General features: G+C 43.2%; 1 protein-coding gene across 5 annotated transcripts; it reads left to right on the top strand.

Moving 5' to 3' along the window:
• Positions 1 to 523: 523 nt before the first annotated feature.
• Positions 524 to 15,047, top strand: relch (RAB11 binding and LisH domain, coiled-coil and HEAT repeat containing). 5 transcript variants are annotated; one of them, XM_049749926.2, is made up of 31 exons: positions 524 to 1,092; positions 1,774 to 1,863; positions 3,407 to 3,478; positions 3,612 to 3,667; positions 3,780 to 3,893; positions 4,174 to 4,368; positions 4,499 to 4,593; positions 4,723 to 4,846; positions 4,962 to 5,101; positions 5,247 to 5,322; positions 5,401 to 5,496; positions 5,950 to 5,973; positions 7,337 to 7,449; positions 7,523 to 7,613; positions 7,749 to 7,820; positions 7,919 to 8,059; positions 8,147 to 8,311; positions 8,395 to 8,539; positions 8,602 to 8,758; positions 8,845 to 8,968; positions 9,050 to 9,098; positions 9,226 to 9,305; positions 9,443 to 9,549; positions 9,622 to 9,721; positions 10,699 to 10,781; positions 12,036 to 12,099; positions 12,168 to 12,306; positions 12,384 to 12,500; positions 13,430 to 13,518; positions 13,793 to 13,863; positions 14,041 to 15,047. In XM_049749926.2, exons 1-31 carry the CDS (start codon positions 645 to 647, stop codon positions 14,159 to 14,161), a joined length of 3,558 nt encoding a protein of 1,185 aa, XP_049605883.1. In that variant the 5' UTR covers positions 524 to 644; the 3' UTR covers positions 14,162 to 15,047. The 5 variants fall into 5 exon arrangements, with proteins under 5 accessions (XP_049605883.1, XP_049605881.1, XP_049605880.1 ...); XM_049749924.2 differs by lacking the exon at positions 10,699 to 10,781 and adding an exon at positions 11,335 to 11,417 and having other exon boundaries at positions 8,392 to 8,539; XM_049749923.2 differs by having other exon boundaries at positions 526 to 1,092; positions 8,392 to 8,539.
• The last annotated feature ends 540 nt before the right edge of the window (positions 15,048 to 15,587 follow it).

Below are 15,587 nucleotides of genomic sequence, written 5' to 3'. Positions count from 1 at the left end.
TTACGCCAACCACATTAAAGCTGCTGTTTAATACTAAAATAATAAAATCCCAATTAAGAAAATAAACGCACCTCTCTGCGACTAGGCTAAGCTAGTGGGGGCAAAGTGTCAAATCATTACTTGATTGAAGACTGTACAAAAACTTTCTCTCATAATAAAACCCTGGTACAACCACCCAGTTTGGGAACTTAAGTAATTTTATGGCTACTGCTTGTCAGCTTGGTTCAGAAATTATATTAATTATAAATAATTTTATTTTACTGTACAGTACGGCAAATTGCGATACCTTTGATGGGAACTTTGCCCCTACTAAGGTGGCCGTTAAGTAGGCACGTCCTTTAGCCGAGCTCAGCAACAGCGCTGCCCCCATTAATTTTAATTGGGGTGGTTGCCATTAAAAAAAAAATCTAAGGCAATAGTCCTATTTTGTTCGTCATTTCAGGGATCATATTGTTATTTAACTTTTTTTTTTATCTTTAAATATGTTTCTGTTGGAAACAGTCAACAAATGTCACGTGACGAGTGGTAGCCTGGCAATCACTGTTAACGCGAGAATCGTATTCCAGCTAGCTTGACATCCCATTCAGGAAGCAGATCTGATTAGCCTAGCTTTAGGTGGCTAAAAAGATCGATCTCTTGCAAACATGGCGTCGGTGAACCCGTTTAATCTCAGTGATTCGGAAGAGGAGAGTGAACGTCGACCCAACGAAACAGTTGACACGGAGCGTAGCCCGAGTGACGGGGCGCCGGGGCCGCCGCCGGGTATTCCCTTCTCCCCGTCCGCCGTGCCTCCGACTCTGCTACTGTCCAGCCACCGAACGAGCCCAAACGGGGAGGGCATCTCTGCCTCTACCGCGGCCACTGCCTCTATGGCTGTCAGCGCCGAATCGCGAGTGTCGGTGGATGTCATCGCGGCTCAGCTACTGCGTGATCAGTACATCCTTACGGCCCTGGAGTTGCACACAGAGCTGTTGGAGGCAGGAAGGGAGCTCCCTAGGTTGAGGGATTATTTCTCCAACCCGGGTAACTTCGAGCGGCAGAGCGGCACTCCACCTGCCAAAGATCAGGGAACTGGACCTGGTGGACCTTTGAGTAAGTAGTCAAACGATGTAGCTGTCGTTAAACTCTTGGGTGTTGATCTTTTCTAATGCACAAAATAAGCTAGTATTTAGCTCTTGGAAGCAGTCTAGCGTTAGATATCAGCTTCCTGCACCTGACACCTAGCACACACTGCTATGTAATAAACGCTGCACCAAATGATCAACCGTGACGTTAATTACATGCCTCTTCAATCTCTATAAATGAATGCACATTTTACTTGAAGAGGTCAGAGGTCAAGACTTGGACAACAAAATGCTATTGTACAGCTGCAGGACTTGAACAAGTGCCTTTCATACTTTTATGTCAAGAAAAGTACAGTATATGCTATACTGTGTTAAATGTATTATGATGCTTTCTTCACAAACATGACATAAAAGCTCTCTTGTTGTGAACTAGTAAAGTCATGCAAAGTTTTGTTTCCAAATTATGCCTTCATAATCCGGCATTCGGGAGATCATGTGATTAGTGGAATGATCTCGGCCCTCGTGCTTGTTTGACAGGATTTACTGTTACGATTGTGGCAACCAGTGGAATGTGTTCACACGCTTTGAATACACTTGCGTGCTATATTTCTTTTCTGTACTAGGCTGCTAAGTTATTTCTTTAGTTACAGTAACATTGGATGGAATACATTTTAAAAATGATTGTCTGTGATTGTCTTTGGATATATAGATCGAGCAGGCAGCATCAGCACCTTAGACTCCCTGGACTTTGCCCGATACTCAGATGATGGCAATCGAGAATCAGACGAACGGGTGGCGGGTAAGATGAACCTGTGCTGGCACAACACAGAGCTTGACTGATGTGATGGATGGATGGATGGAATGAAAACAGCTCCAATAGTGGCTGCAGAGCTGATGTAAATCGTGATCTAGTTTTACGTATCTTATACTTTTACGCTCTGGTTTAATGTCCCTCGGCTTACCACTTGAGACATCAAACCGGTCAATGTGGTCAGGCCTGAATTAATTGTTGAAGCATCAATGGAAGTGTGCGTTCTCATTTTAAAGAGTTAAGGTGGTATTTTTGGTACAGGAGCTTCACACTTGCACGTGGTCCATTTGTGACACAGCGGACTCACGAGGTTAGAAAGTAACAGCTGTGTGTGATTCGTAAGCACCTTTAAAGGCCAGTTGTTACATGGTAAGCAGCTTGGAGAGGTGTGAATGCATTATGATGAGTCAATCTGTCTTTAGTTCGCAAATAAACCCTCAATATTATTGCAGCTGGAAAGGTACAGCCATGTAATTGTTCTCCATGTTTATTTTTGAGGGTCATTGGTTCCGTTTCCCAAATGTGTAGCAGCACCACCTTCCCCTTCTACCTTGCAAAAATTTGCCAGCCCACAGCTGTCTGACTCGGTCGGGCTTCTCCTGACGTTGATCAAACCCCAGTTGGCAACACTGGACAAGTCACTCCATCCAGACTAGCTATTTGTTTCATTCTTCTCCCCTCTTTCTTTCCTCAGGATTGAGTTTTATTTTGAATTTTGATTGCATTTTGTGCACTCGTGAGCTGCAAGCATCCGTCCGTCTTCATGATGGTGGTACTTTCATTTTAATGTCTCACACGTGTGATGACTTGACATGATATTTTTTGATTAAGTAAATAAACAAAAAAATCATATACCAAGTGCTTTAGCATCATTGATCAGTGCACAACAATGCAATGATTTTTTTCCACTCCATTTGTTAAACTTTACTGTGTGGTTTCTTTCTTTTTTCATATAAAAACAACCTACCTTCAATTTCTTTGTTTTATTTTTCTCTAATCATAGTCATATTTTTGTGTGATTTTTTTTTTCTTTTCTGCTGGTTGTCATTGCGTTTTTTTAATAAAGCATTAGTGCATACATGCATATATAAGAGTTTGGGGATTATTTAACTTTTAAATGGTGTGTTTACATAAATAAACATGGGTGACCTCTAACCTTTTAGGGATAGTGTAGTCAAATTGGATCAAAGTATTTTGCCTGTGAAATCCTTTGTCCGACAGCTGCAACAAATGGACTTTTTCTAAATATGAGGAGCACTGTACTTTTTTATAATAAAAAAAACTGACAATTAGTATCGACATACATTTTTGTTTGCTTTATTTCATGAGCCTCTGCTGCATGTGTTCTTCAGATCCATGGTTTGCATGCACCCTCTTGTGTTTTATTTTTTTGACTTTTAATATATTTGCAGTGTTTTTCACTCCCATCTTTGTTTTGTTTGTGTGTTTCCTTGTCTTTGTTTGGATGCACCTCCTGGTTATGCGTCCATGAACGCGTGTGTGTGCGTGCGTGCTGTCACTCTCTGTCCAGTGCTGGAGTTTGAGCTACGGAAAGCAAAGGAGACCATTCAGGCTCTGCGCGCCAACTTGACTCAGGCAGCAGGTGTGGCGCTCTTTAAACTTCTTCTCCACCCGAGTCCTTTGTCACGTTTGCTTCTTTTCGTCTAAAGAGAATTCCCGAACAATGTTGAGCATCCAACTGAACTCATCCCATTTTTTTTTTCTTTCGTGTTCAGAGAACGACGTGCCCTCTCAGGAGAGAAAGAACTTCAAATCAAGCCCTGAAATTCAGGTGGGAGATCTTTAACTGTTGGAAAGGTTTAAATGTTAAGAGATTTTACTCTTTTTTTTTTTTTTTTTTTCCTTCAAATCCCATTTGCTAGCTTCTTTGCTTTGTTCCTCAGGAGCCACTACGCCCACTGGAGAAAAGAGCCTTAAACTTCCTTGTGAATGAATATCTGTTGAAAAATGAATACAAACTCTCATCTATCACCTTCTCAGATGAAAATGATGATCAGGTAAAGCTTTTTCTTGCAGCAGAACGTTTTTTTTATTCAAATGGAAAATGCTATTAATATTCCCCAGCTTTAATCATGTACGGCAATCTAATGAGACTTATGTTTTGAGTTTGATATTTTTATTTTCCACTGGCAACCAGCCCAGGGTGTGCCTCGCCTCTCTGCCCATCAGCTAGGATAGACTCCAGCTCACCTCTAATGAGGATATAATGCAATAGGAAAAGCAAATGACCAAGCGGAATATCAAATATGAATGCTCCATGCTTTTTTTTTTTTTTAGGATTTTGAGCTGTGGGATGACGTTGGCCTCAACATTCCAAAGCCTCCTGATCTATTGCAGCTCTACAGAAACTGCGGTTCCTCTCTTCCCCCAACAAAGGAAATGGTTGACGTAGCGGTAGGAGACGATTTTGCCGATATCACCGGACACTGTACGGCTCAAGATCCCCCGAGGAAGCCTGACCTTTCGCTGCAGGTTTGCTTAATCATTTTTCCTCTAGCGGCATGAGGTAAAAAAAAAAAATTAAAAAAACACCTTCTAAAAATGTCATCTTGCTCTTAAAATGACATTCTCAGAATATATTATTTGTATTCCTTTCATATAGCAACAGGCAGAGGTCGTCCAAGAGTTGGAGTACCAAATCAGTCTACTCAACAGTGAGAAGGAGAGTCTAGCTGATCAGATGAAAAAACTTCAGAGGTTTGTCAGTCTGTGTATATTTCAACGATATGACCTTTCTGCCTATTTTTTGGAACCTGCACCCAGTTTGCTTCACTGCATTTGAAAAGAATGTTTTACGACCATCCATAGTCTCCTTTTTTCCCACAGTGAGCTTCAAACATTGAAGCAGACGGTCTCCTCCCCTCCTCTTGACCGAAGCGCCCAGAATACATCTAATCCCGCATCCTCTTGCACCGCCGCCATCACTTCCTCCGCTGACCCACCCTCTGTGGTAAAGTCATTGTACATTTCCCACGCTGAATTTATGCCACTGAAGCCTTTTGGGGTGTCACCATATTTTATGGTGGCACATTGCACCTAAGCAGATGTATATGTCCTCTCCTCAGCCTTGTGCAGATAACGGACAGTACCTGGATGTCCAGCGTGTTTCAGAGCCTCAAAGTGAGCCTCCCTCGACGCAGAACACACCGCAATCACACAATAAGATTAAAAGTCGGACACCTGAACCTTTTGATCAGCCAAACAGGTGAGTGCTTAAGATAGCAGCTGCCACTAGATGGCGTGAGAGCTTTACATTTAGCCCAGGCAACTGTTTAAATGCAGTCATCTTTGATGTGTTTTCAACGCATCAGTAACCATTTTTGAGCTTTTTTCATTTGTGTCTAACCCAGGAAATTATCCCCGGCATTCCAGCAAGCCCTGCTATCCTTCTGCCGAATGTGCTCAGACAGCCGCCTTGGGGCAGAGGTTAATAACACTCACGCATTTTGATGCCGACATTCTAAGCAATCATCACACTAAGTGTAACATTGCTGTCGTTTTCAGGTATCTCGTATAGCGGATAGCGAGGAGAGCGTGATGTTAATGCTGGGCCGCTGCCTTCCTCATATCGTCCCAAACGTCCTCCTCGCTAAAAGAGAGGTAAAGCCTTGTCCGCTTGCTTCGTTTTGTTCACCCTTCTTTTTAATCATCACAACACCATGCTTGTTTTACATGACATTTAATAGATAGGCACACTGCAATGAATATCATTCATGTTAAGAATTAAAAGTCAGCCCGTTGAGTGCCAGATTGTTTATTTTTAGCAAATGGCCTTTTTTTTAAACCCAATAGGTGCATCGTAATAAATTAGAATATCTATCATTAATATCTTTTTGCTTATTGGTGGATACCCAACTAAAATGTGCTCACTCTTTGCTGATTGACGTGTGTCCATCTATTGAGCGTTTATCATGCAGGTGTCCTTTTTCGGCGACTATCATCCTGCCTCTTGTCCGCCACTCATGTTTGCACTCTGTTTGCCTTCACTGGCTTTATTTTTCTTCTCTTTTCGTCTCACTCATTCTCTCACTCTGGTGCATGCATCTCCACTAGAGAATGGTTGCACATCTTTGCCAGGTGAGTCCCTCAACACGCTCATATGCATGGGTCTTCACACAACCCCAAACATGCTTCTTTTTTTTTCTTTCTTTACAATTCTACTAAAAAGTTCCACTTTAATTGCTCCATTTTAACTTGTACTATAAACAGTTCTTTGTTTTAGGACTCCTTATTGTGAACATTAATCGTGCAGCCAGTGTTGAAACCTGATAGGAGCAACGTCTTGACACTTGGCCTGCTTTGCATACATCGCTACGGTGATGTTGTTTTAGTCAACCACTAACAGTTAGAAAGAATTTAATCTCTTTGTGAAATCAAGAAAAACAGAACAAAGTGCAAGAATGACAAAAACACCCCCATTCGAACACGGAGGGGTCTGTTTTGCGATGCGGACTTTGTCCTCAGTTCGTTAGACTCATTAGCACACACACACACACCAGTTGCTGCTTGAATATCCTCCCACTCCAAACGAGAAGACACACCTTCATTTGTTAGATTGTGACACTTAAGAACAAAAGGCGTTTCAAATGGAGGAATGATATTTTGAAACACTGCCTGCCACCTGGCTACACTTATCAGTCATGGTAAATTATTAAGCAAAATGTTTTTTCCCCCCGATTTGAATCTTTTCTAACGTGTAACTATCGTCCCAATAAAAACCTTGTCTGGACCTAAAGATAATTAAATTTGCTACTTATTTCTATTTTTTATTGGTGTGTGCGTGTCACTTGAACTAAACACTTTAAAAAAAATGACTATTTTTGCTCCCCCTCCACACTGGGTTGGGCCAGTGTGACTCATTACAGCCTATCTTTAACCATATTCTCTCTCTCTCTCTCCATTAATCCAGAAGGGTGTTGGGGTTTTGTGCACTGTTCCAGCACCGGGGCAGGAAAAATATCATACGCTCCTGGAAACAAACAACACATTTATAACTCAGTATGCACTCTCTAATTTGACTCAGTGCGTGTGTGTGGCGGGAATGTCAGGCTGACCGCACTTTGGGAGCCTCACATCAAATCCAGATCTTTACTCTGCCCGGAACGTCCGTGAACTCTCTCTGAACTCTTTAAAAGGGCAGATTTTTTTTTTTCTTTTAAAGCAAGCGAACTAGGGTGTTGCCATCGTTGTCTTCCTATAGACGGCCGAGTTTTACAATAAGAGTAAGAGTCACTACCAAAACAAATTCGTCGGTCTAATGCCAGTAAGGTATTTGAGGTTCACGTTTTCCCAGTTTTCTCGTACTTGTGTTATTTTTTTTCCCCCCCAGTTGCCTGCTTTCTCTCCTTTCTTTCTGCCTTCTGACTGCCATTTCCCCGTTTGTTCCCCTTAGCCCAAATGATTGACAAGCTGGCTTCCCTTCTCCATGTTTATGCTTCAGGAGCTGATTCCTCTCATCCTATGTACCGCCTGCCTTCACCCAGAGTCCAAAGAGAGAGACCAGCTTCTCCACATCCTTTTTAACTTAATCAAGAGACCAGATGATGAACAGAGGTGCGAACACTGAAGGTGTAGATTGCTCTTAAAAATTGGAATTTTATTATTGTTTCTTTTTGTTTGTTAACAGACAAATGATCCTGACGGGATGTGTTGCCTTTGCGAGGCATGTGGGTCCTACACGAGTTGAGGCAGAGCTTCTTCCTCAATGCTGGGAGCAGGTACCCTTCACACGGTTTTGCGGGATGGGGGAGGTTGACAGCTTCTTCCAGAATTAAAATGCAGTTGACGATCATCAACTTTGTTTCCAATCTACGGCAGCTGCATTTTACATTCTTACGTCCTCCCTCTTCCAGATTAACCACAAATATCCAGAGAGAAGACTTCTTGTGGCGGAGTCTTGTGGAGCCTTAGCACCATATTTTCCTGTAAGTTACCATTTCTATTGTTTTGTTATTCATAATAACACTAATAATAAAAAATGATGCATGAATGAAAATGTCTTGTTTTGATTTTGTCCCCACAGAAGGAGATCCGAAGTTCGCTGGTGTTGTCCATGTTGCAGCAAATGCTTGCAGAGGACAAGGCCGACATGGTCCGAGAAGCTGTGGTCAAGAGTCTTGGGATTATCATGGGTTACATTGACGATGTTGACAAATACTCCCAGGTATGGATTTCCCGAGGGAAATTCATAATTTCACCCTCAAACTACTTTTTTTTAATTTTGCCGGTGTGTGTATATTTTTTTCTTCAGGGTTTTGAGCTGATGGTGCTGTCACTTAGCGATCCTTCAGAGCGGGTAGTCAGTGCTGTCCACCAGGTCTTCATCCCCGCATTCGCTGCCTGGACAATGGAATTAGGAACGCTTTACACTTCACTCATCCCTTCTCTCTTGGCACGTATCGAGAAGCTCTTCATGGTGCGTGGTAGCTTTCTGACTATTTATTAACATGGACTCTTTACGCCTGCTCTAATAGTTGATTATCCCCATTTTTGTAGCAGGGGGAGCATGGCCTGGATGAGTACAAGCTGCATGTGTTCCTATCAGCACTGCAGAGTCTGATCCCTCCACTTTTTGCTGTGGTGCTGCAAAATGCGCCGTTCACCAGCCGAGTCAAACTCCACGGCGACATACCTGCAATAGAAGGTACGTTGAGAAGACAGGATGAAGCAGCTGTGTGTTCATGACCTGTTGCCGTGTGTTTGCAGTGACTCGCTTCCCGAGACCGGCTTCTCCCCTTCAGGATGTGGCCACCATCATCGGTAGCAGGGAGATGCTGAGCGCCCTCTTGCTTCTCTACGACCACCAACTGGAGCATGAAGGGACCACCGGATGGGAAAGCCTACTTTGGGTGGTCAACCAGCTGTGAGACTCGCTCATAAATACTTTAAATGTACACAGAGATCACTTTTTATTGATTGATTTTTTTTTTTTTTCTGTTAACTTTGAAGGCTTCCTCAGCTTATAGAGATTGTGGGTCGCATCAACGTTGCTTCTTCCACCTGCGTTCATGAGTTCTCTCGCTTCTTTTGGAGGTTCTGTCGAACCTTTGGCAAAATCTTTACCAACACAAAGGTGAATCTGAGCTCTTTTTAGATACTCCTCAGTATTTCTAATCAATTTACTGACTTTGTTTGTGGCAATGATGTTTTGCAGGTCAAACCTCAATTCCAAGAGATACTTCGTTTGTCTGAAGAGAATGTTGGTGAGTGGCTGAACAATGCAATTGCTGACACATTAAAATCAAGGCGATCCTATTTTTTTTTCTTTGTTGTGAGAACTTGAAATAGTTATTGACCTAGATTGCTATGGGTTTTTCCCCCCCTCAATAGATGCTTCATCTGGAAATGGCATTCTTACTAAAGCCACCGTCCCCATCTATGCCACAGGAGTACTGACCTGTTATAACCAGGTATTCATAAAGTCTTTTTCCCCTTTGTCAAAATGTGAGGTGGTGGAAATCTCGTGAACAATTCACGCATCTTGTCATTTTTGCCCCTCTTTGTATTAGATATGAGTCATTAATTTGTTTTTCTTCTGTCGCTAAAGGAGGAGGATCGCAAGTTGTTAGTGGGTTTCTTAGAGGATGTTATGACAACCCTGTCTTTGTCCCACGCACCTCTTGACAGCTTGAAAGCTTCTTTTGTAGAGCTGGGGTGAGACACACACAAACACACAGGTTGCAGATTAATTTAAGGGTTTCATCTTCTTTTATTTTTTTATTTTAGTGCTAATCCAGTATACCATGAGTTACTACTCACTGTTCTTTGGTACGGAGTAGTACACACCTCTGCATTGGTCCGATGCACCTCAGCGCGGATGTTTGAGGTAAAGACAAAAAGCAAACCAAAGCATCAGTTGAAACACTTTTATTTCATGTTGAGCTCCAATGCTGTAAATGTACCTCGGATTGCTGATGATGAGTGCCTGGATCCCACTGTTTTTAGCACCTCCAAGTTCTGATCAGGCATTTCACTGGTCTCAAAGCTCACCGCATAAATATCTGAATATGTCACTAAAATGCTTAAGTCAGCAGAAGAGTTTTGGAAACTATAATTTAATTGGACGTGTGTTCTTCACAGTTTCAGGACTTCAGGTCACTCATGAAATCCAATACCGCAGTTGTTTTTAAACGTTGCTGCCTGTTAGCCATTTTCCTCCTCCATGCAGTTGAATTGTATTTTTGCCAAGCTCCAGGCAGTGAAGTGCTGACAGAAGCAATGTAACCAAACCCTAACGAATCACATCTACCTGCCCAACGAGATGTTGGCACACGTTCAAGTAGTGCATTTGGTGAGGATGTGCTGTGGTCCTAACAGTGGAACCAGGCCTCTCTTGATGTAAACTTGTGGAAGGAGGAGTGCTCAGCTGAATTTCTTCCCCTCTTTTTTTTGTGAAGCACTTCTTTGTTCACACGCACGCCTCACTGTCACCATCCCATTTGTTGTAGCTCTCCACCATTGTCCACATAACGACCAGTTGTAATGTGGCGGTCAACCGCAGATCCTGGATCAGATTACGTTATTGTCCTTTATTTTGGACTGGATTCAATCTGATCTGGAGTCTGTTGTCACAGCCCACAGATTAAGATTTTTGGCCATATTGACTGTTGGGTGTTCGTTTGGAAAAGCTTGCTTTCTATTTGTTGCTCCTTGTTTTTACCTCACCTCTTTTTTTTGTTTTCGTTATTTCACTATATTATTTATTATTTTCTCTCTATCTATCTATTGGCGGTGTCGCTCACTCTTGTCCAATGCACCGCGCTCTTCTGTGACATCACGTCTGGCTCTGTCCAATCCGATCAGCTGCTGGTGAAGGGGGTGAATGAGACGCTGGTCGCTCAGAGAGTGGTTCCTGCTCTCATCACACTGTCTTCCGACCCTGAAATGTAAGTGGATCAACAATACCGACAGTAACGGTTAACTGCGCAGCGTCTCTCCCCCCCCTTCTCTTTGCCGCCTGACAACCATCACGCTGCAGCAGTCAGCCAGCCAATCTAGAGCGTACATCAATCTTAAAACTTAAATTCATTCGATGCCATAGAAGTCCATTGTTTGACTTGGATGCCGTTGGCTTTCCCTGAAGTGTTTGTTGAGAGTTGCACGTGGATCGGTTCTTGGCTGAGCATCGCATAACGTCTTTCATTGTCTTGTCAGTTTCCATGAGTGGTCTGGCTTGTTTTTTTTTTTTTTTGCACACTGCTCTCAATTGCACAACCCCAGCATGCATGACTTCTCTTCTCACCCCAATCCATTGAGGCTGAGGCCCTCCTCCTGACCAAACCCTCGACTAGTGTCTGGTTTTCACCCCCGACTTTCTCCATTTTTTTTCTCCTTTATTATCTCTGCTACCTTCTGTTATCACCTCCCCTACCCCTCTCTCTCTCTGTCTCTCTCTGTCTCTCTCCCTCCTCCTCTCTCATCTCTGTGACGGGTTTGCAGTTGATTCTCCGAGGCATGAGTGAAGCATTAGTTGATCGCCGGGCCGCCCCGGCCCTTATAACTCTATGCAATGGGCCTGAATTGTGAGTCACTCGACAACAGAACACCTTCATCAGAACAAATCAAGCAATTATAATTTTATCTATCACTTCCTTTTTCCCCATCTCTGCCATGTGGATGTAGCATTATGATTTTTTTTTCACACAATATTATAAATATGCAACTTTTATACTATTCATAATACACAATTACCTTACTTGTTTCCCTATTTAGTTTTTTTTTAGTCTGCTTAGTTATATATTGCATTCTAAAGTAAGCAAAGATATCACACATAGCTCAAAATGCGGTTTTATGCTTTTTTTTTGATGCCGTACCTGTCTTTAGAAGTTCTTTCACTGCCCTACAGTTTTCATTTCATTTTATGACAAGTCACATAAACACTTCTCGACCAGATCAGCAAAAATGTTCAAAACCTGTAAAAATTTAACACGCAGCCTTCAGCAGAACTTGTCTAAATGTTTAGTTTACGCAGCTGGCATCAGCACTTTCTTTCTGGCCTTCTTATATTATTACAGTATTGTTATATTTCACAGCCTCTCACTCATGGAGTGGATTTTTTAGACATTTTTCGTGTAGGTGCCTTCAATGGTGGTTATGAATAGTCACCTCACCTCTTAATGTTGCTCTCCTGCTGTATTTAGCTCTGTGAGGATATCCACAATTCCTGCCTTTGGTACCATCATGGAGACGGTGACACAGAAAGAGGTAAAGAGTCCAAAAGATCTCCTCAATTGTGCACCAATGTACTAACAACTGTTTTGTGTTTGTTTCAGCTGCTGGAGCGTGTCAAGATGCAGCTGGCATCCTTCCTGGAGGACCCTCAGTATCAAGATCAGCACTCTTTGCACATGGAGATCATCAGGACGTTCGGACGCGTCGGACCCAACGCCGAACCTCGCTTCAGAGACGAATGTATGCGAAATGATGAGAGCAAAAAAAAAAAAATCCCATATATGGTATTTACTTTCCATTTGTGCTCCTCGGTCCAGTCGTACTGCCGCACCTGCACAAACTGGCGCAGGCTAACAACAGCCAAACGGTGGATAGCAAGAGGATTGACATTGCCACCCAGCTGTTTGAAGCCTACAGCGCCCTCTCCTGCTGTTGTATCCTTTGTCGGGGGTCATTTCACATTTAGCCGTGCTGGTCTGATAGCGCCCTTGATTCCTCACGGTACGCATCAAGAGTGGCCCTCTGCTTGTGGACCAGTTATGTGTGTGTTTTGGCAGAGGTCTTCTGTCGTTTGGCAGGAAGCAAAAGAGAGAAAATACATTTGGACTCCCCCCCCCCCCCTTTTTATTTTAGGAACGAGATGTAATTACAAGGTTGGTTAAGCAAAGGAGAGCATGAAGGAGGCTGCAAGAGGAAGAGCGTGAGAGAAAAGCAAGTGAACATCAGCTCGGTTCTGTTCCCCCAGAATAGCGTTTCGATTTCCCCCCCACCTCCTCCTTTTCTCTTCTCCTGCTACGTCTCTGTGCTTCTTGTCTGCCGTGTCTCCCCCTCCCGAAAGCCCCCCCCCCCTCCGGCGCGCAAGTTGGCAGCAGCAGCGCCACCGGTCGGAGGTTCATTCCTGCGGCTCATTGTCAGGCTGTCATTTGACAGTGCAGGCTTAGTTCAAACGTATGGAGCTAACCTCAGAGGCTTTACCTCCCACGACAGCGCGCTCACTTCTCATCAGCACCGCAGCCGCTGAAATTGAACATTCACATCATTGCAAAAAGTAGAGGAGCTTTGACCGTGTCCCGCTTGATGTCACTGGCTCAGACAGGTGGTCATGGCCATGGAATGTTTGGCGCCGTTGTTGGAATCTTGCATATATAGCCCAACCACATTTTTGGGAAGTAACTTGACATTTTGATGGGGTGTTAATCTGTGATTGGCCGACGACCAGTCCGGGGTGTAGTCCAAAATGAATGGAAAGGAACATTTTGACTGGCCACTTTGACTATTTCCCAACAGATCAATGGGCATCTATATTAGACTATTGTCTGAAGCTACTGTATTGTTTGCAAATCGCTTAACCTAACATGCACAGTCATATCCGAGGAGGTGATGATCAACCACTTCCTACCGGGCCTTAGGTGTCTCCGGGCCGACATGGAGCAGCTCTCACCAGAGCACGAGGTCAGTAAACCGCTCGCACGCACGGTGAAGTCGTGACCATGTGACACTCCACCCTAAGCGCTTGAAAACTGCTCCGGCTTTTTTTTTTTTTTTTTGCATCTCACGCGAGCTCTTTTCATGTGAGCATTTTTCCCAAGGTGACTAACAATCAGCTGACGCTTGAGTCTTTGGAATTTGTTTCCAGACTGTCGCCCTATTAAGGAACCTGCAAACATACAAATACCTTCTTAACGTCATCATCGTGTTTATGTGTCATTTTTATTTCCCTCCGTAGGTGATTCTGAGCTCCATGGTTAAAGAGTGTGAGATCAAGGTGGAAAACAGAGGAATGGGAGATGCACAAGGGTAAGAGGAAGTCTTGTTTTAATTCCAAAGGGGAAATCATTGATTTTAAAACATCTGGTAATGCAAACGCATTGAGGATTTTCATATTTACAACCGGGTCAAAGGTCAAGCTGTTGTAGTTGGTCAACGACGCAAGTACGTGACAAAGCAAAGCTTCACGATGCTTGTCGTTTGTAGCTCCATGTCTATCGCATCCACGTTGGTGGGCGAGGATGCCAAGACCAAGTTCCTGAGCAAGATGGGTCAGCTGACTACGTCGGGCGCCATGCTGGCCAACGTTTTCCAGAGAAAGAAGTGAACGCCGCCACGCTCCTTAACCGCAACATCCGATGACCGTCCCCCGTCTGCTATCGCTCCACGTAGATGACCAATCAAATGTAACGTGCACTTTTAACAGATGGACGGATAGCGTTGACTTGCTTTCTTTCTCAGTCAGTGTTCGTTTGACATCTTAGTTTACAAAAAGAAACACAGCAGAGGGTAAGAGTTTAGTATTCCATAAGAAGTGGGACATCTTTCCTGGACATTTCAGGATGCGAGGGCATCGTTGGAACGCAATGAACATGTTTTCATTGGAGGAGGAAGCAAACAGTACCTGCACGGTGGTCACCTCTGATTTTTAGCAGGTGCCATTTTGGAGCTAACAATGGACAGTCAATGATATTAAGTATGTCTAAGCGAAATGAAAGGCTTCGATCCTTAAAGTGACTACAAATGTGTGTGTGCGTGCGTGCGTGTGCGTGGATGCGGTTCCGAAACATCGCCTACTTGAAATTCAAAATAATGGTCTTGCCTTTGTTTCCTCAAAAAGTCTGTCTCTGCTGTCCATTTTGATAGCTTCTATTTTATAACTTATTTATATCTTATTGAAGGAGAACACACTTTATTTCTAACTTCCAAAGACATTTGCACTTCATTATTTTGTTCCTAATTATCGTTGTTCTTATGCATGTTCACGGTCACTACTGTTGTGTTAAGTTTTTTTTTTTTTTGTTATGCTTTGAGTTTGGGTCCATTGCGTCCACGCTTTCTGATTGAATAGTGGATATTTGATTGTTTTTTTGAGGAGAGGAAAGCTTGGAGGAAAACGTAAATAACTATCATACATTGAACTGAGTGGTTGGTACTTGTGTATATTTGGAATCTGTGTCATGGTGTAATAAAAGATCGTTTGTGTATTTACATTCCACTTATCAGTTATTCCTGTCGGCACAAAGGGAAAACCGCTTTATAGCTCAAAGCGCCAGCAGGTGCTGAAAGCAATAAAACAAAAGTCATTGACGAGACAAACACATGACTTTGGTAGCCCCGCCCCTCAATGGTAACACTTGGATGTGCTCTGTCTCTTTGCAAGTAACCAAAGTCCAGAATATGGGGCATTCCCAACATTTTCCCTCCAGTTTTAATCATTACATTTTACTCTACTAACAAATAACATTTTCAAATTTAAGAATTGCAGTTTGATCATTATGCAAGTTAAATACCGGCCGGCCCTTGATAAAGCATTTGCATATTCAAGCTAATGCTCAACTTTTAGACCTGATAACTGTGCAGGTGGACAAATAATTGATATGGATCAGTAAAGTCCTGGAGCCGTTTTATGTGTTCCGCTGCAAGCTCCCATTCCTGCGCTGCTTGATTCACTATTGTTCTGCATGCCTCTGCTTGCCAAAAGAGGCGTGGCCATGCAAATCTGTGTATACCTCTAGGTGAATGTACAAGTG

Source organism: Syngnathus scovelli, chromosome 18 (genome assembly GCF_024217435.2).
Source record: "Syngnathus scovelli strain Florida chromosome 18, RoL_Ssco_1.2, whole genome shotgun sequence".
NCBI classification, from domain to species: Eukaryota; Metazoa; Chordata; class Actinopteri; order Syngnathiformes; family Syngnathidae; genus Syngnathus; species Syngnathus scovelli.
Note: the sequence above shows the minus strand (reverse complement) of the source record. Positions and strands in the feature narration are given on the sequence as shown.